General features: G+C 37.3%; 1 protein-coding gene across 2 annotated transcripts in view; it reads left to right on the top strand.

Moving 5' to 3' along the window:
• The window catches only part of ARHGAP15 (Rho GTPase activating protein 15), a 470,287-nt gene that overhangs the window by 76,182 nt on the left and 369,460 nt on the right, over positions 1-24,645 (top strand). For both annotated transcript variants that reach the window (XM_087920289.1, XM_026717802.2), the window contains 2 exons: positions 297-384; positions 9,757-9,843. In XM_087920289.1, coding sequence (XP_087776415.1) covers positions 297-384; positions 9,757-9,843 — 175 coding nt within the window. The remainder of the gene's footprint in view (positions 1-296; positions 385-9,756; positions 9,844-24,645) is intronic.

The following is a 24,645-nucleotide window of genomic DNA, read 5'->3' as shown; positions in this document are numbered from 1 at the left end:
AGAAATTGGAAGCAATGTTCCTCACGTTTTGCTGCATTGACTCATGCATTAATCTAGGCACCCTTTCCCTCTTCTTCCTTTTCCTTCTCTTTTTCTTCCTTCTCTTTCCTTCTAATCCTTATCAGCTTCTCCCGTGTATATTTTTTGCCCTCAATTTATTTAATAAATATATGTGTCCGCTACTTCTCTGAGTCATAAACATTTTGGAATGCTAGTCTACAAAATGCAGTTATGATCCTCACAACAAAATCATGTGTCTAATTGATGCCCTTTCAAAAAAATATATTACATTTAAGGAAAAACTGGACTTCTTCTTGGATTGTTCTTACTGGATGGAAAATAGAATTCTATAAGGAATCCAAACAGCCAGCTGTGCCCAATCTGGTAAGCAGTTATCTTTCTCATGTCTCCTCTTTTCCGAAGTGCTTTTGAAAAAAAGTTTGGCATGATGAAAAAAAATGCAGAGTTGCTAAGCCTCAGATTTCTGAGAGCAGATGTAAGAAAATGGCTCAATAAACTTTTAATCAGATGAGAGAGGAAGGGAAATAGAACTCAGCATATCTTTTATTAAGAGGTGCTTTTTGAGAATAATTGCAAAGTGAGACGGATGGTGAGTGGCTCTCTCGTAATGCGGAGGTAATGCTTTAAATTAAGGTGCCAGTTATAAATGCTTTATTCTTATTTATGAAATGATCTCTAAATGCAACTACTTCCTCAAATAATGTATTATAAAGTGTGTTATAAAATGCATTAGTAATAAATGCTTAACAGATGATGCGATGAGAATCTGTTGCAAAGAATATTATAAGATGTAAATTGTATTAAACCCTGTGTTTGCATCTTTAATACATGAATTTAAGTTGCTATTGAGCTTGCTATAAAGTGGCTTGCATATCATAAATAATAATAAAGTAGTTATAAATTGCACCTTAATACAGGGTGTTACCAAAGAGCAAAACAGTGTAACTTAGCAAAGTGATTTTTATCTTCATATAAATGTGACATTTTCTGTTTCTGCCTAACATTTTCTGAATGTGCCTTATGATTCTATCTAATAGACTTAATGCATCTCTAAGCAGAATTCACTGTGCTTCATTTTTTTCATGTACCTCAAGGAGAGGCTGCTGATTATTCCTTTGCAGAAACATTGTGGAAATAACCATGGCCTATTTCCTTTCCAGGCTAGAATGAATGTCTTTTTCTCTGGATTCCAAAAAGAACAATCCAAAAACATCCCAAAAATAAAGCATAATTAGCTATTAGCAGCTAGAAATGGAAGGCAGAAAAATGAGACGGGGAAAGAAGAGAAAAGAAGAAAAATATGGGGGGAAAGGAAGAGAAGGAAGCTATTAGAATGTTTTAAAATGTTTTTCTTTTATTTTTTCACCTTTTTAATCTTTTTATAGCCATCATATGGTTTAATTTCACTTCTAATGTAATGTTTATTTTAAAAACGAGTTGGTATTCACTTTCATTTTGTTTGTTTTAACTTTTCTGTTGTTTATTTAATTTATTAAAATGTGAATAAGAACAGCAATCCAGAAATGTATTTAACTATAGCTAAAACAAGGAAATAGAGGTTAAATGGTTATAGTTTTAAACAACATCAGTAACAAAATATGGATTAATTGGAAATGATTTTGAATGTAATACTTGAGGATCCACAAATTATTTTTTGGCTTCTTTCTTTCTTTCTTTCTTTCTTTCTTTCTTTCTTTCTTTCTTTCTTTCTTTCTTTCTTTCTTTCCTTCCTTCCTTCCTTCCTTCCTTCCTTCCTTCCTTCCTTCCTTCCTTCTTTCTTTCTTTCTTTCTTTCTTTCTTTCTTTCTTTCTTTCTTTCTTTCTTTCTTTCTTTCTTCTTTCTTTCTTTCTTTCTTTCTTTCTTTCTTTCTAGGAGTCAGGGTTGAATCATCAATTTTATTTGTGGAAATTTCAAAAGCATTCAGGAAATAAGGAGCAAGAAGCATGCATTAATTTGGCCTTTAATTTGGCAAATCAAAGCAAACAAAAAAACATCTTTACCAGGAAAAGTTAGCAATTTTGCTCCTGAATTTCTGTGTGCCACTTTGGAATATTCTCAGGACCACAAAGTCTATGGTCTTGTTACCTAAGTAATATGATAGATTGGTTCCATTCTTCCCACCTCCAACTTCTCTGATGAACCACTGCAAATTAGACTTCATTATGTGATATCATAAAGCCAATTGAGAGATAAGGTACAAGTAGTCCTTGATTTACAATCAAGGGTGGTGGGGAATCAAGTCCCATTTACAATTGGGATTGGAACCTCTATCATTAAGCAAGATGGTTGTCAATGGAGTTGCATCCAATTTTACAACAGTTTTGCTGTGGTCATTACATTAATCACACTGACTTTGCTGGTCAGAAGTCAGCTAGAAAAGTTGCAAATGTGATCGCAGGACACTGCAAACATCATGAATACATGCCAATTTGCAAGTTCCTGAATTTTGATCATGGGGCCATGGGACTGCTGAGATGTTTGTAAGCATGAGCACTGATTGTAAGTCATATTTTTCAACACCTTTGTAACTTCAGTCATTGAATGAATGGTTGTAACTTGAGGACTACCATGTCATTCTTACTCCAGAATTGGTATTATCGTCATTGTAAATCATCCCTCTTTGGTATTTTCAACATATGCACTGGAAAATCCACCATAAAATATTTTATAAAAACGACTTACTTTTCAGCAGGATCAGAGAATCAGGTCATGTAGTTGAAAATGATTAACGAAATACATTTACAAACCATATAATATATTTGTGATGACCCAGGGTGTGGCACAAAGGCAACACAGCCAGAATAATAAGTAAGGGTCTCTTTATTAGCTCCAACTTTGCCCCAGTGTCCCAATTACCTTCCAGTCTGGAGAAAAAACTCTCCCAGGAACCTGCAATGGCCTTTGACTACAGATATTCCAGTCCAAAACATTTAAAGCAGAAAATTTTAAATTATTTTAAATTCAGCAAGACAAGTTAATAAATCCAACAGGGCAAGTTAAGGAGTTCCAGAAGTGAAGTAACACGACAGTAAATCAAACCAGTTGGGAGGATGCCAGGAACTCACATAACAGCCGCCAGCATGAAATAAACTCAACATTTGTTTTCGACAAACACCTCTCCTAAACTGCCTCTCCTTTAAACTGCCTCCCCAGGTGTGCCTTATGAAGGGAATCAGAGTCCTTTCCTCCCTCGTAAGCCACACAGCCCACATTGCTCTCTTCTCCATTCTTCCCTGCGTGCCCTAGGATGAAGAGAGGGTAGGCCTGGGTCTTCCTCTGAACCCCCTCTCCCTTGTTTGACCAGCTTGACTCTGCCTTTCCCCAGTTTCCTCCACAGCCAATGGAGCCTCTCTCCTGCTCCCTGTCAGCTGTTCGTCTTCCTCCTTGGATTCAGACTCCGATGGGGGCATGACAATATTTTATATATTTGCCTTTGATGAAAATATAATATATAAATATATATTATATATTAAAGCTATAACTTCTTGTCTTCTACTTATGGTATCCAGCTGTAACATTCAGATATTGATGGAGAAGGAAGACACCAATATTACAATCCCAATTTTGTTTAGAGGGAAGGGTGAATTAATTGCTATTTCCTAGATTTATCTCATACACATAGCCCTCGACTGACAATCACATCTGAGCCAAAAATTTCCATTGCTTTGCAAGGCAGTTGTTAAGTGAATTTTGCTCCATTTTATGACCTTTACTGCCATAGTTGTTAAGAGAATCACTGCAGTTGTTAAGTTACTAGCATCGTTGTTAAATGAATCTGGCTCCCCCATTGGTTTTGCTTGTCAGAAGGTGGCAAAAGGTGATCATGTGACCTCCAGGACACTGTAACCATTATAAATACATGCCAGTTGCCCAAGGTCCAAGTTTTAATCAGACAAAAAATGGCCATAAGTCACATTTTCTGTTCCATTGTAATTTCAAGTGGTCACTAAACGGTTATAAGTTGGGACTACCTGCACAGGTGAATGCAATATTGAAACAATATATTTCAGCTTGGTAGCATCTATCAATAAAAACTGTCCAGTATTCAATATGTCAGAATCGGAATTTCAATATATGGTGGAACCTTAGCGGCTTTCAGCTACATCAAGCAGGATTTGAAAGAGTGATTTATGTTGTTGTAGAAAAAAAAGCTATTAGATTGGGGAAGTAAAGGAATATACAGAAAAGCACACAGGATCTTATTTCATTATTGTAGTTGTCTTAGCAGAACAGAAATAAACGTACATCGTATTCAGTCGACAGTAAATAAAACGATGACTGAACATTTCTGCACTACAGAGGTTAGCCTAGCTGTTTCATTACATTGGTTTATTAATGGGTGAATTCTCCCATTGTCGAAATATGCCTGTTAATAATGTAATAAGAATTTTTTTTTTTTTACTGTTTCAGGCCTAGTAGGAAAAAAAAGTTTCCTAGGATAGGAACTCTGGAGACAAGCTTATTTGCTCTTGATGCAGATTAATGTAATTTTCTTTAAAAATAAAATAACATCATCCTGCCATAATTTTTTGATAGCACAAAGGAAATCAATGTAGACTTCTGATCTGATTAAAAAATTGTTTACCAATTTTACTTTTAAGAATGGTTTATTTTGCTTTGTTTTTGAAAGAATCCAACCATTAATTCAATAATGTAATGAAGTCAACGTTCATTCATGGCAGTACGAATTGAATAAAGTAACAATTTTACCAAGAAAATGATGTGATTTTCCATAAAGATGGATATACTCTGCTTCCAAGTAAATTAATTCATTAATTCTTGATTAAAGACTATGTTATAAATGCAAAATATGAAGCAAAACCGCATCCGCGGTCCATTTTCAGACTGCATTCCGGTAACTTCCTTTACTGGGAATAGAAACTTTTGTCAGATGGAACATTTGACGTTTGTGGATGCAGGAATACAATGCCAGCTTTAGTTAACAGGACTGAATTTGGGGAAGGGGGGGGCTGTTATAAATTGATTTAATTATGTAATTAATGGCTATCCACTTCTCATCATGTGGCTGGGTGGTTACCAAACAACTAAAAAGATCAACAAGATAACAGAAGCATAAATTAAAAGATATCTCTGTGTCTCATGCACCCCTAATGAATAAACCATTTTAAAGCAAGTTCATCCTACTCCTGGCTCAGCGTTTGGGAGAAGGGTAAGTGCAGCCACAGAGAAGGCCCCTGTTTAATCAAGGACATTTCCCTTGGGAAACGGGCTATAATAATTGGAGAAATTGAGTGCCTGTTGGTGCCTAAGATGTAGGTAGGTAGGTAGGTAGATAACAGAAACATTATATTTTACAGGTAATTGCAACAGTTCATTTAGAGACTGTCCAAAGTGACAACAACACTGTAAAAAGTGACTTACGGCCATTTTTCACATTTATGACCATTTCAGCATCCCCATGATCACATGATCAAAATTTGGGTGCTTAAGTACTTTTGCTTCTTCTTGGAAACCTCTTCTGGTCTTTGTGCTTGAGGTGGGAAAAAAAATGAAACTTTGATTTTGGGTCTTACCGATTAGATAGATTTGTTGATATAGAAATGGCTAGTTTATACTACTATGTGAAAGTAAAAACTTGAGATTGGATGTTCCTATCTTATTTTAGGGTGTCGGAAGTCAATGCCTTTTTCTTTATTTTTCCTTTCTTTTCTGCCTTCTTCCTTTCCCCTTTCCCTCCATTATTTTTCCAGTATTCATTTTTGTATTTTTTTTTTGTATTTTATATTGTAAACAAATTAAAAAAAAGTAGAAATTAAAAGAAATGGATGATTGACAACTGGTTCATATTCATGACAGTTGCAATGTCCCGGGGTCATGTAATCACCTTTTTCAACTTTCTCAGGAGCAAAGTCAAGTAGAGAAGCCAGATTCACTTAATAACCGTGTTACTAATTTAACAACTGCAGTGATTCACTTAACAAATGTTGCAAGAGAGATTGAAAAATGGGGCAAAACTCACTTAACTACCTCACTTAGCAACAGATATTTTGAGCTCAGTTATGGTTGTAAGTAGAGGACGACCTGTATACTGATTTGAAGAAAACATTTTCAACTGAGCACTCTTAACTTTATCACAGGATGATCTCTCTCTGTTATAAAATATTAGGTTGCTATGCATTGTTTACATTTAAGTTGTTAGCAATGTTCTCTGAAGACCATATCTTTTTCAGCAATTTTCCATTTTGACATGAAACGCTAGCCCACGACGCATTTTTAGCCTCCAGAAACTTCAGGAGGTAGTAGCATAGCTAGGCTATTAGTCCTTGTGCAAACTAATTTGCTTGACAAAAGTGCTTCCTGCATCCATATTCACAAGAACAGGATTTAAATGTAATGGACACTTTTAGCAGTTTACAGGAACTGTTCTTCTGAGGGTTTTGATAGAACGTAATTGGCCTGACTAGAAAATACAAAACAAGGGCATTTATTTACTTATTTAAAAGATTTATACGGACACTTATCTTGTAAAACAGAACTCTGGGAAGGTCACATCAATACCTCACCCCAAACCCAGCCCTCCAAGAAAAAACAGGCAGCTATTCTGTCATCCCTGTGCATTCATCTAGGGAATCCTTTTGCTATCCCAATGTCTGGGAGAGAAAACAGTTCTTGCCCTAACTGGGAGAGCCAGTTTCCTATGGTGGTTAAGGCACAAGACAAGAAACTAGGAGATTGTGAGTTCTAATCCTGCCTTGGGCAGAAAACCAGCCAGGTGAAAATCTTGGAATAATAGTTGCTACAGCTACAAATGAATAAGAGCCAGCAGTGTGAGTGTGAGCCAACAATGAGAACAATTAACCAGTGGAAAGGCTTGCCTTCTGGAGTTGTGTGTGCTGCATCACTGGAAGTTTTTTTTTTTTTAAAGACTGGACATTTATTTGTCAAGGGTCCCCTGCTCAGGGGTTGGATTAGAAGACTTGACTGTTCTGACAACAGCACTGAAAAAAGTAACTTATGACTGTTTTTCACACTTATGACCGTTACAGCATGTTACAGCATTGTCAAATGATCAAAATCCAGATGCTTGGCAACTGGCTCATATTTATGATGGTTGCAGTGTCCCAGGATCTTGTGATCACCTTTTGCGACCTTCTGACAAGCAAGGTCAATTGGGAAGCCAGATTGACTTAACAACTGGGTTACTGACTTATCAACCAGATTCACTTAACAATTGAAAAAAAATGGTTAATCACTTAACCATCTCACTTAACAATGTATGTTTTTGGCTCAATTGTGGTCATAAGTCAAGGACAACCTGCAGTCAAGTTCAAATTCTGTGCCCAGCTTGGGACATCACATTTTAAGGAGAATTCTGAGATATTTTGCCTAATCTCACCTTTCCCTCTTCCGAGGGTGGCTCTTCCAAAACTTCTCCTTCCTAGGGAATGTTTTCCTGGGTCCTAGCGCTGAGCCTTCAGTCTTGCTATTCTCAGCCTAAGTGTGCTGGTCCCTGTTAAAGGAAGAGTATTGTTAAAGAGATTCTATGTTAGGTATCCATGAAATTGAGAAAGTGAAAGGATGTAACAGATCTGAATGAAAATGGTCTGATCATATGGATGGAATAGATAAATATATGCATTCCTTTCCTATAGATGGATCTTCATCAAAGATAGATACTACACTCCTACACTCTGTTGGTTTTAGTTGCCATGTCTCTGGGACTTCTCTTCCCACAGGGAAGCTACCCTCATGGAGTTTTCTTCTCCGTCTCCAACTATGAACTGGCAACTCTTCTGCAGACTCATGTAACTTTACTTTCCAATTTTTCTCTCCAGCCATTTCATTTTACTCAATCACTTTCTCTCTCAGCCTTTCTCCACCAGTTTTCTTTCCTCTCTTTCTTCAGTTTTGGGTCAGTGGTTAAGGTATCAGTTTACAAGGCAGGAGGTGGTGAGATCTAATCCCACCCTAGGCATGGAAGCTCGCTCACCGCCACCACCCTCTTCCAATAGGGTGGTTGTTGTGGGAAAATTGGGAGGATGAAGGAATATTAAGTATGTTATCTGCCTTGTGTTATTTATCACAATAATAAAGAAAAAATGATGAAAAGGAAATTATAAATTCTTGAAGAATGTTGAAAAAACAGTGATGGTATCACTAGAAGAATTTTGACATATTAATATGTGTTCCTTATGGGGAGGTTGTGCTGTTTGTTTAAGGTATGTGTGTCATGATTGCAGCTGTGCCAGGCCATTGGAAGAATGTTTCTATTGTTTGTATGGTACAAAGAGATGAATAATAGGAATGAATGCAAACACTATAGAAGGATTAATGAAATGGCCCTGGGAAGGTATTTGACGTAATTCTGATGAAAAAGGTAGAAGAGTTGAATGGTTAAAATATGAGAAATGCATTGTGCTTTTATGCCGCACAATGGGGCTTGGGGATGAGAATACAGACCAGATTTTTTTTTCTTTATCAGGACATTGATAGATGTATTAATGTGAGAAAGGTATATTTGTTAGTTGAAAGAAAAGTATAGGCTAAAATGAACAGGCTTGGATTATGTAACAGTGTGTATAAATATGGAGTTGAAAATTGCTGCTAAATATGATTAAAGCAATACATGATGCATGAAACCAGTGAAATGCTTAGTTACTAGCTTAACATTTAGCAAGGACAAAGCTGTAATATTCCCACAGTTGCTTTATGGTAAATAAAATAAATAGATAAATGTTTAAGGGATGCTTGTGGGGTAGTTAAAACTGTTGGTTGGGTAGGATCAAATGGCAATGTGTCAAACGCAAATGACAAAGCAACTATAGGAAGACTGAATAGGTTGAATGGAAGAAGAGTTAGAAAGTTATGGTTGAATAGGGTTCTTCTTAAAATTTTCAAGAACAGAAGTTTGAGAAGTTTAAAACGAACTGGAAGTGGAAGACAAATGTTTTGCAAAAACAAAAACAAAAAAACCATGGAGAATTATCCTGAATAGTATTGGGACAAAGTAGATTTAACTGTATTTCCTTTCCTTTTTCTCTTAGTTCCTGTCTTTAATTTCTTTGGCTTACTATTTCTTACTTTTGCTTTGGACTGTTGCTAATACTGTTTACTGTGAAAGGGAATAGCCTGATTGGTAAGTATGTAGGACTTGGAAATGTTATTACTTACATCTGGCTCAATTAATTCCAGCAGGGTGAGAAACACAGAGTTAAGAGCTATGGGAAGGTGCCTTTGGGAGGAAGCCTGTAGTTAAGATGACTGCTTGTTCTCAGAGGCTTTGGGCTTTGGCTGGGTTACAACAAGCTTAACACATGATCATGACATGGTAGATATTTTTTCCCTCCACAAGCAAGATTTTCAGTTGTACAAACATTGACAGAGAAAGGCATTCAGAACAGAGAAATAGGCTTAGCAAAATAGACTTGCAAAGTCTAACCTGAGCTGTGATTGCTTGAGTTTTTATAAAATGAAGTTAAGTTTGTTATTTTTCCTAAAAAAAACCTGTTATTTGGGGTGGTGGTGGTCACAATAAAGCTAATGTAGGTGTTGCCATTTCCTAGGAGCTGCTAACCAATATTGTGGAGGACTTTGTATAAGTAACCTATGAGTTGAGCAACATGTATTAAGAATGGGTTTGTATGAATTCCCATGAAAATTTGAAGAGGGATATCCAGTATGGAGGATAGGTGGCCCAGGGGAATTTGATCAACAAATTCACCAAGGTCTTTGGAAGCAATTAGTCAATTCATTCTCAACATTCTTTATTGATAGAAAGGGACCAAACCTGAATGGCTGGATTTGTGTGGAGCTCAGATTGAATGGGCCAAGGAAAAATCTAGCAAAAAGAATGTCTTCCAGGTAGGACATGATTTATTTTTATCCCCTTGTTCTTTGTCAGTCAACAGTCTCCTGTTTTATTTTATTGTTGTTCTCAATCAGAATTCCTTCCCAGGGGCAGCTGTTAATGACTATAGTACAATGAGGCAATGGTTGCTTTTTCTCTGTTAAAGCAATTGGAAAGCATAATATTTTATTCAGTATTTTTCCCCCTCTCCCTTGGCTAAAGTGTCTTGATGATTGAATTAACTCAAAACCCTCGAGAACCTGTTGATTTGCTGATTAATGTGCTACACGCAATTTGTTTATAAAAGTTGGGAGGTGATTTGTTTTGGGTTTAAAAACTGGGATCCTTGACCTAATGAACTTCTGTAAACAGAACTTTCACATGCTGCTTATACGATTTGTATTCCCAACTGAATGGAATTTGACTGTTTATTTTTGTGATTTCTCGGGGCTTTAATGACAGGCAGGGCGCAAAGTGCTGGGGAAGGAAAAATGCAACATTTTTCCAAAGTTAATTCAAAGATCACTGCCTTTTCTTCAAAGTCAAATAATAAGTTGCTTTCTGATAATATTTAGCAGGTTAATTATGGTAGAAGCAATTTCCAACTAACAATTATGTGGATTACTGCCTTATATTACAATCCATGACAACTCAGAAATGTCATTGGAGTAGGGTTCTATCATGGAGTAGTGCTGACTCCATGATAGAAGGAAATCAGTAGAATGTAGTGTTAATGAACCCTTCTAAAGAAAATAGATTCCATAAGGTTCATGTGGATACCTTGAGTTATTTCATTAGGAGATAGGTGGCAAATAAATTCAATGGATAAATAAAACAACTTGAATGGCACAAACCAAGCTTGTAAGAGACAAATGATTACAGGTGAAACTCGAAAAATTAGAATATCATGCAAAAGTTCATTTATTTCAGTAATGCAACTTAAAAGGTGAACCTAATATATGAGATAGACTCATTACATGCAAAGCAAGATAGTTCAAGCTGTGATGTGTTATAATTGAGATGATTATGGCTTACAGCTCATGAAAACCCCAAATCCACAATCTCAGAAAATTAGAATAGTGAAAAGGTTCAATATTCTAGGCTCTAAGTGTCCCACTCTAATCAGCCAATTAAACCATAACACCTGCAAAGGGTTCCTGGGCCTTTAAATGGTCTCTCAGTCTGGTTCAGTAGGAATCCCAATCATGGGAAAGACTGCTGACCTGACAGTTGTGCAAAAAGCCATCATTGACACCCTCCATAAGGAGGGGAAAAAGGCAATTACAAAAGAAGTTGGATGTTCCCTAAGTGCTGTATCAAAGCACATTAATAGAAAGTTATGTGGAAGGGAAAAGTGTGAAAGAAAAAGGTGCACAAGCAGCAGGGATGACTCCAGGAAAAGGCCATTCAAAAGTGTTGGGCACTTTCACAAGGAGTGGACCGAGGCTGGAGTCAGTGCATCAAGAGCCACCACACACAGACGGATCCTGGACATGGGCGTCAAATGTTGTATTCCTCTTGTCAAGCTGCTCCTGAACAACAAACAACATCAGAAGCATCTTACCTGGGCTAAAGAAAAAAGAACTGGTCTGTTGCTCAGTGGTCCAAAGTCCTCTTTTCTCATGAGAGCAACTTTTGCATCTCATTTGGAAACCAAGGACCCAGAGTCTGGAGGAAGAATGGAGAGGCACACACTGCAAGATGCTTGAAGTCCAGTGTGAAGTTTCCATAGTTTGTGTTGATTTGGGGAGCCATGTCATCTGCTGGTGTAGGTGCTTCATCAAGTCCAGGGTCAACACAGCCATCTACTAGGAGATTTTGGAGCACTTCATGCTTCCTTCCGCAGACGAGCTTTATGGGGATGCTGACTTCATTTTCCAGCAGGACTTGGCACCTGCCCACACTGCCCAAAGCACCAAAACCTGGTTCAATGACTGTGGGATTGCTGTGCTTGATTGGCCAGCAAACTCGCCTGACCTGAACCCCATAGAGAATCTATGGGGCATTGCCAAGAGAAAGATGAGAGACATGAGACCGAACAATGCAGAAGAGCTGAAGGCCACTATTGAAGCATCCTGGTCTTCCATAACACCTCAGCAGTGCCACAGGCTGATAGCTTCCATGCTGCATTGAGGCAGTAATTACTGCAAAAGGGGCCCAAACCAAATATTGAGTTGCATGCTTATACATTTCAGAGGTCTGATATTTTTCTATGTACAATCCTTGTTTTATCGATTGCATGTAATATTCTAATTTTCTGAGATTGTGGATTTGGAGTTTTCATGAACTGTAAGCCATCATCATCTCAGTTATGACAAATCACGGCTTGAACTATCTTGCTTTGCATGTAACGAGTCTATTGCATATATTAGGTTCACCTTTTAAGTTGCATTACTGAAATAAATGAACTTTTGCACGATATTCTAATTTTTCGAGTTTCACCTGTGCTTCCACGAAAATGCCATGATCACTTGTGAATGTTGCCATGATTTTATAGCAACATGCATCTCTCCTCCATGGCCATGAATAAAAATTGAATCATACCAAGTGATCCAATTACAATTGATATGACAGTTCTTTCCCCCTCTATTATCTTCCAACTCCAATCTGTAAATCATATCTTGTTATTTTCGCCAATTGTTTTCCATCAATTCAGTTGTCTCCAGATATTGCCAAAATAATAAACCACTTCATCTTCTTTTCTATAATAGTAATGACTGGTGTATTTTATACCCTAAGTACCTATCAGTTTGAATTTTGAAATCCTACAAAAGTTTGATCTTGTTTTTGCAACTTTTTCAGACCCTTGGTCCTATTGTTGTGGTTATATTGTTGTTACACTTTTATTTATCAAGAAACAACACAATAGAAAGAAAAAAAAACAAAAATATATCACATATTATTGCTGTTTAGAAATTCTAGTAATGTCCTAGGGAATGTGCCCAACAAGATGGCTCATATTGCATTATATTCACATTTCTGTAAATCCACAGTTGATATTCATAATTCTGGCTAAGGTACTAATGACTGGAGGGATGATTTTGCAAGATCTTTTCTATAATCTCTCCATTTGGATTGTTCAGTCTTTATGTATTGTAACTTTTTTCAGTTCAGTTCTTACACACGTGCGCACACATGCATAAAACATCTTTTCAATTGTTATATTTGATGTATGGTGTGCTAAATTGTGACTTTTAATTAATAAAATTATAAAATCATTTTCAATAACTTTTTCAATGTTGGGATTATGCCACATTCAGGAAATTCAAAAATTATAATTTTTGCACAACTGCCAATAACTCATAGTGGCTGCACTGTCATGATATTTACAGTCAATCTGTCCATTTTTTTCTTTTTGTTAAATATAGATTATTTTGTTTTATCAATAAAAATGAAATACAAAAGAGAAAAAGATACATCAAACACCAAGAACAAAAGGTGGGGTGGGAAATGACCCAAATAACAAATAAATTTAACATTAAACATATCAACCCTGGCTCGGTGCTTTAAAAAAAAGAAGAAAAAGAAGAATTCTCTTCCCCTTTACATGGGTCTAATGTGTCTACAGATAGTACCATTTTATGGCATCAACAAATTACACAAACCATAGTTTTATTATTATTATTATTTTAAATTTACAAAGGTTTTATTTGCTGCTGTTACATTGAATCTTTGATTTTTTTTTATAATGCTTCTTATGGAATTGCAAAAAATATCTTTTTTGGATGGGATCAGCCTGTAACAGTTGCCAATTCCTGATCTTGGCATCATTACTTTCAATTTCTTTTATATATTTTCCATGAATGATTTTATCTCCAATTTTCTAAATAATTTCCAATAATTCATTATTTTGGTTATTTTTTGCTTCTCCTTCTTTTAGGGTTGTTGTTTTTTTTTTGAAACTAGGATGAGCGTTTTCTTTTTTTCTTTCATTGCTGTCCAAGTAGTTCTTGACCTAGAATCATAATTGGGACCAGAATGTCAACTGCTAAGCTAGGTAGTTGTTAAATGAATAGTGTCCAATTTTATGACCATGTTTATTTAACATAGTTAAGAAAATTCAGCATTCCCATTGACTTTGCTTGTCAGAAGCTGCCTGGGCAGGTTGCAAATTGCGATCACATGACTCTGGCACATTGCAACACATTGCCAAGTTGCCTGAATTTTGATCACATAACTGTGGGGATGTTGCAACAACCTTTGGTGTGAGGACTGGTTGTGGGCCACTTTTTTTCAGTGCCATTGAAAGGTTGTAAGTTGATTATCTGTGATCATGTAGCCCATGTTTACTTCTTCAGTTACCTGTTTTACATACTGTACACCCAGTTTCCAATTTTTTGGATGCTAAATATAATTAGTTAGCATCACATCAACTTATTTGCAATAAGAGTGAGGGGTATCAATGAGTTGATAAAAGGCAATGGAAGCAATGAATCTCCTTGAAAAATCCTGCTCCTGATGTTTGTATTCTAATTTCTTTGTCATTGAACATTAATGGTTTTCCATTTCCTCAAACCTTCTTTTATAAAATTCTGGATGATTGTGCCAGCCACGCTTGTCTGTATCAAATCAAACTATGTGGAAAAGAAACAAATGCCCTTTTATAATCATTCCACGTCATACATTGGGTTTTGTATTCATTTGAAGTATTGTTAGTATCATTTTGTCAATCGCTGACCAATCTTTAGTTTCTTGTGAATTTTTATTTGTAATTTGAAATTGCAGTTTTTAATATCATTGTGTGAAGATTATATATTCTCTGTAAATTTTACTTGATCCTATTTTTTAAAAAAAACTTTCAAATTCTTCAGATTGTTGTTACCTAATTTGCTGATTTGTTTTCCCCAGTCAATTTTTCCATTTTGGTGACGGATTTCTTGCTTTGGTTGCAGATTCTAATAATATTTGCAACAAAAATGCCAGAAATGAAACTGAAAATCATTAGCAATTTGATGATGCTTTTCCTAAACATCACTCAAGTTTTAATGTAATCCGAAGGGTTTTGCTAAGACCTCACTAGTTGACAGCATCAGAAACATTACTACATAAAGTTCCCCAACAATGAAAGCAAACTGAAAGGACAGTTTTATACATGTGAAATTGAACACATAGCTTGCTTCTGTGCAACTTCAGTGTTCCATTATTATGATAGTTCATGCCTGTATTTTGTATCATTTTTGAATCTTGCCTTGGGACTGCTTATTTTTGTGGACAAAAGAGAACCTGGAAATAGTTTCACGGGACATGTGTGAGAGTGTGGTGCTGTCTTGCAAACAGATAGCAGTTTGGCTCCCACAGCATGCAATCTGACATGTTGTATTTAGGTCTCCATCAGAGGAGTAGTGAATAAAAGGAGATTTATGTTCAAATCATATGCTTTAAACATTTCTGCGAAGTGCCAGTTTGCTCTTTGGTGTTCAGCCTGCAGTTTAAGGCACAGAGGATTAAAAGGATTACAACATAATCTTAAATAATCCTAAGTGTCATTTATAGAGAGATGGTTGTATAATAACTAAATAAAACCACATGTGTTGTCAGTCTGCCACTGAAACCACGTCTCTGTTGCCCTTTCATTCCTCTCCTTCCTCGACTCCAATGCATATTGGAAAGGCAGTCTTGATAGAAATTGCCAGAGAAGATGGCAATCAAGTCGTAAGATGTTATGTTTTGCAGTCCAGGCTAACATGGTTACCAAAGCATTAATAACTCAATTAGTTTTTAAAAATCATTTCAAGTTTCCATGTTTTATATTCGTAGAAAGACCTGATTTATTTCCCTGATTTTTTACCCTGCTCTTTGTTTATCGTAACATGAAACTTAATCACTATTTGCTGAATTTATCAGTGAAATAATAATTGGGGAGGGGGCGGGAATTGCTTGATGTGTTTCATTTTAGCATCATGATGAACATCCAACTCTACTGAGGATGTTATATGTGCAAATCATGTTATACTAAGCATTTATTTAGAGTCAACTGTGTGCTTGCCATTGGCATAACGAACAGGAATATGATTATTCTTTTAAATTCAGAGAACCACTTATCTGTGACTTTTTCTATATTTCTTTATCTGAAGAACAAAAGTGAGTAGATACCATTTATGCATACCATGAGCTGGATCAAAGGAGTGGCCAACTATTGATGAGTATAATCATGCAATACATACATATATATATATTAGGAGTTCTGTTAATGAAGAAAAATATTGTTGTAACTAACTTTCCTTGTAATGACTTTTAGCAGTAGCCTCCGGTGAGAGTTTCTTCAGTTCAGTTGTTTTTGTTTTGTTTGAGAGGTATCTGGATTTCATACTGATGTTGTTAAATATATAAACTTATCTTTCCATTAATATTGCAAAAAAAGATGATACTCTTTTAAGTCCACGAGATTTTCATAAAAATATGAAAACAATAGGAGTATTTGCTTAAAATATCTTGACCACTGGAAAAGCTATTTTTGAAAAGAAAATTGCAATTTTTACACTGTAGATTTCTATGCCAATAAAAGACACTTTGTTGTAACTAGATATTTTATATTTCTGTGTGCTTATAGTCACAGAATGCCAAATATTAACATATTCCAAATTCTATAGTTCATTAAGAAGTAAGAATGGCATGTAGTTCATTACAGAATTATACCATATTTTCAAATAACTTAGTGAACAAATTTCAGTTTTAGAATATTGGGAATTTAGTTCTATTTAGTTGAAAAAAATAAGGGTTCCTTTAAGCTAAGCTCAGCCTTATGGTTTCAAGTACATGTCCTTCTATTTTCCTTGGCAAGCAGTTCACTATGTCTTTTCCTGTGGTTGGTTTTAGGTTTCTTTGGCTTGGTGTGTTCTACTTTCCACTCTAGTGTAGCTTTTGCAGTTTATTAAAATGAAACATACCAATCCTGCCTTTGGTTTTTAACTTCTGTAGCTAATGTTGTTAATATTTTAAATATTTTTATATTTATGATTTTAAATGTATGTTGCCTAGAATTGCTTTATAGAATAAAATGGGGGGGGGATATAAATTTAATAAGTAAATAAACAGTTGTTGCTAGTTGTAATGGGTATATATTAATGGCTACATACTAATGGCTGGTCACTGAGGCAATAGGGCTCTCTGAATTAATTCCTGCTATTATATTCATATCCTTCTTTATGGCCTTCCTACTGGTATATGCTTGGAGGGAAAAAAAAATGGGGGACAGGGTGGATTTCTTCCTCTGATTAAATATGGTGCTTCTTATGCACTTAGATTTGAGTGGAGTACAAATTGTTTACACACAGAAGGCGATGCAGCAGAACAGATGTATATTAATTTACTGTTTACTTTCCTTAGAATTCTGTTCTAGCTAATTCTATAGTGCCAAGATAGGACAGTATCTCAACTCACTTCAATGCTTTTAGTTATTCTTCTTAAGGAGAAAAGGCCAGAAAGAGAACAGCCAAATCTCTCTTGCATTGGCAGTCAACATTGCCATATTTATTTGCTTTGTACCCATAACAAGGGTACACGGAGCCTATGAGCAACATGCTAAGGGAATTGTTCCTGCCATATGTCTCTGGCAAACAAGGCATGAACTAGGGCTAGGGAGACCCAGATTCAAGTCCACCCTCAACCAGGGAAGCTCCATGGATGTCTTTGATCCAGTCACTCTCTCTCAGCCCAACCTCCCGCTCTTGAAAAAAATGAGAAGAGAGCCTGATGTGTACACTCCTAGAGCAGGGGTGTCAAACTCGATTTCATTGAGGGCCACATCAGGGTTGTGTTTGACCTCAGGGGACCAGGGTGGTCTTGATGTCATTTGTGTCACGGGCACCTTTGGTACTGTAGTCCAAGCACTCTGCCAGCGAAAATGGGCTCTCAAGCTCCACTTCTGACTGCAGTGGCCTCCTACGACCCTCTGCCAGTGAAAACAGAGCTCAGGAGAGCCATTTGCAGCCCCCACAAGCTCTGTTTCCAGCTGCAAGGGCCTCCTGCAACCCTCTGCCAGCAAAAACAGAGCCCAGGAAAGTCTCACACGGCCCTCTCGAGCTCCGTTTTCACTGGCAAAGGCACTGCAAGCCAGTCGTTCACTGTTTCCAGGGTGGCCCTGCGGGTCAGACCTAAGCACCTGATGGGCTGAATCCAGCCCCTAGGTCTTGAGTTTAACACCCCTGTTCTAGAGGAAAGATAAGATACAAATCTAATCAATAAGCACACTAAAAACTATAGGTGAAGAAGAACAGGTGGTAATCAAATGACTGAATCTGTTCGTCTTTTTTTTAGAAGAAATATAAAAGACACAGGAAAGTGGAGAAAGTGGTTTTCCTTTTCTGACATCACATCCCTAGAGAAAACAAATCCAGGAAATGCTTTGGAAGTATTCACTTATATTTTAGTAATGTGTTGATAATCTCAGAAATTCACATTTAGGAAATTGCAGGTTTTACAATGCAATCTTAAATTGAATTTCATCTCATCACATTTCTCTCAAATACTAGATCCACTGAGTTCAGAGCAGGTGTTTATGTGTATATGTGTATCTGCAGACTTCTTCTTCTTTCTCTGTTATTAGCTCCTTGCAGCTTCATAGCTGCACTGCAGATGTTATTTGTCCATCAGAAAAAAAAAATATTTATTTTGAGCTAGAGGCTCTTCTAGGCTGTTAAAATGAAGCATAGCAATAATTTCTGCTTACTATTCACATACAATCATAATTGTCTCTACAGCAAAAGTACAGGAGAACATTAAGACCTATGTGGAACTGCTAATACAAGGTAAAAGCAATACTGGAGTCCCCTCTAGAGTACGAAAGAAAGATGCCAGACATGTAGTAGTATCAGTGTAAGAAGGTACTGCCTCTATATTTTTTAAAAAGCATGTTGACTATGTTTTGAAAAGTCGTCATTAATTTGTAATTTTAATACGATATTGAATGGCACTGTCTTACTGCATTATTCATAAAAAACATTGCTGCCCTCTTGTGGTCAATTGCTATGTTGGCTCTGATTTTTCATCTGACAATTTTGTTTGGTTTGCAGCTTTGAGGTTGTGATCTTCAACAAACGAACTTTGTAAGAAAAGAGGATCACTGGAAACATAGCAGTTTTTGATTTCTTGTTTAGCATCTAAGTAACTGTGACTAGCCAAGATGCCAAATTAGATGTCATTTTCCAGGATAAGATTTTCTATTGATATTTCAGTGTAACAATAAATACATGTGTCTACATATATAGCATGCATTCACAGCTTACAGCATACTCACAGCTCAGCCACTGGGTATAATAGCTGCTCAACCCTTGGCCAGTAATCTTGTGCATGCTTCTCTATTAGGTTCTCATATTTGGGCTGCAAGATTTAGGTGATCATCTAACAGGTGTAAAAAGCCTTTATCGTCATTTAATGATGTCTAGAATTCTATAACCCAGATCTGGTAAGTAAAGGTAAAGGTTCCCTACATGCTAGTCATTTCCGGTTCTAGGGGGCGCTGCTCATCTCTGTTACAAAGCCAAAGAGCCAGCGCTGTCTGAAGACGTCTCTGTGGTCATGTGGCCAGCATGACTAGCATGGAACACTGTTACCTTCCCACCAAAGTGGTCCCTATTTTTCTACTTGCATTTTTACATGCTTTCAAAGTTCTAGGTTGGCAGAAGCTGGGACAAGTAATGGGAGCTCACTCCGTTACATGGTGCTAGGGATTCAAACTGCTGAACTACCGACCTTTCTGATCGACAAGCTCAGCGTCTTAGCCACTGAGCCACCGGTTTACCTATATGGTGATTGCCTGTTTGGTACACTCAGGTTGATGGGTGATACATTACGCAAGACACACCAAGACATCCTTTACCAAAGGCTCAGAAATAACTGTCATTCTTTCTCCCACACATAGGCATAAATACGTATAGAGTGCTGTATTTTATAAAATATAATTTTGCTCACACCTTGCTTTATTACCTTTTGTTAGCCAAAACTGGTTAAATCCCTTATTGATAGGTTGGGACTATATTTAATTATGAAAACAATTTCTTACTGGTATTAACAACTGTTAGTCACTTGCAGCTGGAATTTGGAAAAGACCTTTTTTAAAAACATAGGGGAATAAACAGGTGCCAGCTCACCTTGTTGAAATAGTAACATTTAAGACTTTTTCAACGCTGCTTGTTTAATGAGGTAATGCATGATTTAATACAGTTACTGTTCCTGGGGTTTTGTGTGTGCTGAAGTCACTTTTATATTATAAAATAACTTATAGTATGGGAAATGCCAAGGAGTATCCTTTTTAAAAAAAAATGTGGTTCCAAATATAATTAGTAAAGAATAGCCTACTAGTATTTGAGAACACCTTAAATTTAGATAAAACACTGCATCAAACCAATAATTAAAGCTGTATTGCCAGTGATTATTTGCAGCCCCTGGAGTCTTGATGGGTACAAGATTACCTAATGTGTTCAGATGTTTTTATTTAAGAAAGATGACAGTTCTGAGCAACCATTAGGGATATGAGCACCTCTGCTCTTTGTGTACAAGTAAACAATAGAATCAATTTATGTAGAAACTCATTTAATAAAGACAACAGAGAGAATTCTGGAACAATGTTGTAACTCAAAGTGCATTATTATTAAGTTTTTGGTTTATATATCTGTTGTGATCATGGGACATCTACTGGCTATTTTAAACACACTATTATAAGATGTTAATTGAGACAATATTTTCCCTGCTTTCTATGTCGAAAAAATTTATTATTTTTCAATTTGCCTCAATTTAAAATTGTACTATGCACTTAAGTAGAGATTGGGAAAATTCTACCCTATCCACATTTTTATGAAAACAACTTTGTGCCAGTTTGACATTTTCTAGAGATGTTGAAATATAGTTTCAGTCAATGTGCCATTTTGTTATGTCATAAGTAAATTACTTCTCATTGCATAAGGAAGGCAACAAGTTTGGGAAGAATGATGTAATAACTGCATTTCTCAAAAGCTGGAAAAGTTAGATGGGGTCATAACTATAGAATATAAAATGAGCCCATGACTCAAATCTGGCAGGAAATTAACAGTGTTGCTATGTTCTTTCCTGTTTTTGGTTGTTACCTGTGAGATACCTGTGAGAACTTAAAACACATGCAACTAGGATTCACCATATTTCCAAAGTAAGTTTGTGTGAAATGGATTTACTAGTATTTACTGAGTATATTTACTGGGCAGCTTAGAGATCAAAATGGGAAACTTAATGAATTGGGAAAAATGCAGTTAATAATGTAAATTTAGAGACATTTTTAATGCTTTCCGTAGATCAATGAGATACATTATGGTGGTTTGCCTATATTCAGGGGTGGGTTTCTACCGGTTCTGTCCACCTCTGTAGAACCAGTAGTTCTGAAAAGCAGCAAACAGAGCATACATAGAACCGGTTCTATGTCTGATGCTGTTTTAGCCCATCCACCCACCCGGGCTCTTACCTGACCTTTATTTCCTGCGTTTTCAACTGCAGCTGCTTTGCACGACACAGCTGCGGTTGAAAAAGCAGGAAAAAGGGGCTTTTCCAACCGCTGCGCACTTGCACGCAGCACTGCTCAGCTGTCTGGGCAGCTCAGCAGGTCGTAAATTGCACTTGCGCGACTCACGTAATTCACACGACGCAGAGCAACAGAACCAGTAATGATACTGATCGGATCCCATCCTTGCCACTTGCAGAAACATTTTTTAACAAAATAGACAATAATAAATATCATAAGAGTGGTGCAACTCAATAGAACAAGGCTGCCTTGAATGGTGTGAGATAACAAGATTTTAATATAGTAATTCTAAATCCTTTTATCTAAAAGTAAATTTCTTTGAACTTAGCAGGATTTACCTTTAAGTTTACTTATGCAGGATTTCACTGTAAATTAATGTAGATTTCCAGTTTTTAAAAGTCAACATTTCTGTGTTGGTATTGGAAATGTGAAAAGCTAAGGTTTTTGTAATCAGATTCCTTGTTCAGATGTTCACTTCAATTGGAAGGAATTACTCCTGAGAGAATTTGAGGAAGACAGATGTAGGGAGATGTATATTAGCTGCCTTTTATTATTCAGAATGAAGACATTCCAAAGGTTCAGACATGCAAATACACAATTTAGAGTTCTTTTAAAAATTGTCTGTGTTCCTGAAATAAATAAACTAGCAAATAAACAAATAAACAAGTAAATGAGTTCAAGAGGCCTTGAAATAATCATAGCTGATGGAGTCACATTCCTGTTGAGTTGCCATTACGATTTTAAGGGGAAGCAAGAAGAATCCGTAAATAACAACTTGTTGTCGAGATAGGGCCCTGGTATGGATTATTAACAACCTTGCAGCACAGAGGGCCTTCAGGAAAAATGGTGTCATTTCATAACTGCATGCAGCTTCCACTGAGCTGACAGAATCATGCACATATTTGTACCTTCACATATCCAAACATGGCATGTTTCCTTAATTTACCAGTCATACAAATCAAAGAAGGAAACAAAATGAATCCTACAGGAACTCACTCATAGATAATAAAATCTGACTTGTTTACATGTTTAGTACTGGCATTTTGTTGCTCAACCACTACATTTTTTTAGGAGAGAGGATAGAGAAAAAAAACCTTGGCTTAAAAAAAAATTGTTCCATTTTTCTGCTTCTTTTTAGAAAGGGAGACAGATATTTTGGTGCTGGCTGCTTGAAGAGAGTGTTGGCTCTCCTCTTTTAGAAAAACAGCACTTCAGGCTTGTACAGAAATGCTTGCCAAAGGATGGGAACCATTTTTTTTTATGTTTTTCACGGTGACTGGGGTCTTTTTGCACAGGAAAAAATCCTGCTGTGGAAAAGCAGTGCTGTGAAAGGCATGTGGCTTAAAGCTTCAGAGAATGCTGTGACTTTAACGGGCTTCGAAGAAGCTACATGCTACAGATGCTTCAGAAAGTCTGTGTGTTTGAAAGCCACTAATTCCTAGATAACGGGCTATTCTATTTGTGCTTTTGGTTGCTGTTATGCTAATGCTATCACTAGGAAAAATTATTAAAACTACAGAAGAAAGGCATCTGTGAGGGAGACAAATCCATGGGGACCTTTAACTTCAGGGGGTCTTGGCCTTACATTACTCTTGGGATTTAATCTCATGAAAAGTTTTCTGTTCTGTCACGAGTGAGAGGGGCAGAATTCCGGAACTTCTAGTAACTTTGAATAGGTCTTCATACACATCTTTTCAGTGAGGTTAATAGCAGCACAGTACATGTTTCATATATGTTGTTACTTAAGGGCTTGGGAACCGTTTTGTGTTAAGCTCCTGATTCGTAACTCAAGCTGATACTGCACAAAAGGAAGTTCAGAAGACACTGTGATTTAGTAGAGAAATTGAGGAGCAAAGGAGGGGGAGTTGCCCATTTTTCCTGTCAGAATCAATTATTCAATGGTTCAAAGGTAAGAGGTAAGATTTGCTGCTAATTTTAACTCTCTGGGAATGAAGACCCCGGATGAGTGGGAGGAAATCTGAAGGAGGAATGTCATTTGGCACTAAGTTTGATTAGCCCCTCATGGTCTATTTCTCTTCTTAATCTTCTAGGACACTTTCACATGGGAACATTATACTAGTTTGGGATCAGATCTGGACCTGTGCATTCTCATGGCTGTTGGCGTCTGAGAGTTGAATCTATTTATTACTGGCTTTGGCGTGGTGTATGTGAAACCATAACCAAACTAGTCTTTAGAGGGGGCCATCTGAGCAGGCTATTCTCTGATGGGTGGGAATTTTTCTCTTCGCTATAGCCTTATTCTCCTTTCATGGGAACAATGCTTTGAATCAGGGAATCTTTCAATGCCACCTTTGTATTTTCAAATGGTAAAAACAAAATGCATACAGCTGCAAATCCACCCCTGGGTTTAAGTTGATGTATTATAGGATAGAAGGCCTCATCATCATGCAGTCTACAACCATCACAGATGGTGATACTGTTATGTCCTGAGGACTCAAGGAGTTCTCACTCAGGTCCACTCTCTTTACGTGGGCGTTATTCCCCCATTCCCATTGGTTGGCTCTCCCCAGCAGCCAGCTATAAAAGCAGGCTGCGGGGTCCAACCGGTTGCTGATTGTTGCGAGCCAGTTCCAGGCTTGGCAAGCACGGTCAGCCCTTTATTGTAAAATAAAGTATTGTTGCACTCATGCTCTGGTTCAGCCTCTCATTGCTCAAACAAAACACTGGCGGCGAGGATGGGATGGCTACCAGAAGCACCATGCAACCGCTGAGTCACTAGCCACCGATCCGCAGCCCAGAGGAGCGATCGGCTGGCGATAAGGGAAACGCTGATCCGCAGCCAGAGAGAGCGGTCAGCCAACAAACGAGCGATCAAAAAGAGCAAACGCTGATCCGCAGCCAGAGAAGCGGTCTGGTTCAAAAAGTTAGAAGCGTCTGTAGCCGCTTGTTAGCCCGCTGCAGGGAAAGTGAAGCGCTGCGAGCCGCAGCCACTCTGTATTTGGCGCGAAATTCAAGCGGGTGTCATTTGAATTTCGAGCCAGTAGGAGACACAGCACAGCGCTGTAGGAAGTCACTAGCGCCCATTTTTGGCGCGAATCAAGACACCTCCAACGGCTAGCAGCCAATGTGGTAACCCAGAGAGAGAAAGAGAGGGTAACAAAAAACCTCTCCAGAGCTGATATCACTCACGAGCGCCCGTAGTCCCAGAGAGATTTTTTTCCGCAGGTAGCCCAGCCGTTCCAGCACCATGAGTTCCAACCCAGTATTCCCGGCGTTTAAACCAGGCGAAGAGAAGTGGGAGTCGTATAAGAACCGTTCAATCATTACATCGATGCGGTCGGCTTGGCGGATGCGGAGAGCATCGGAAAAA

This window comes from Pseudonaja textilis, chromosome 1 (assembly GCF_049901715.1).
Source record: "Pseudonaja textilis isolate UNSWEBS1 chromosome 1, rPseTex1.2, whole genome shotgun sequence".
Taxonomy (NCBI): domain Eukaryota; kingdom Metazoa; phylum Chordata; class Lepidosauria; order Squamata; family Elapidae; genus Pseudonaja; species Pseudonaja textilis.
This window is presented reverse-complemented; position numbering and strand designations above follow the sequence as displayed.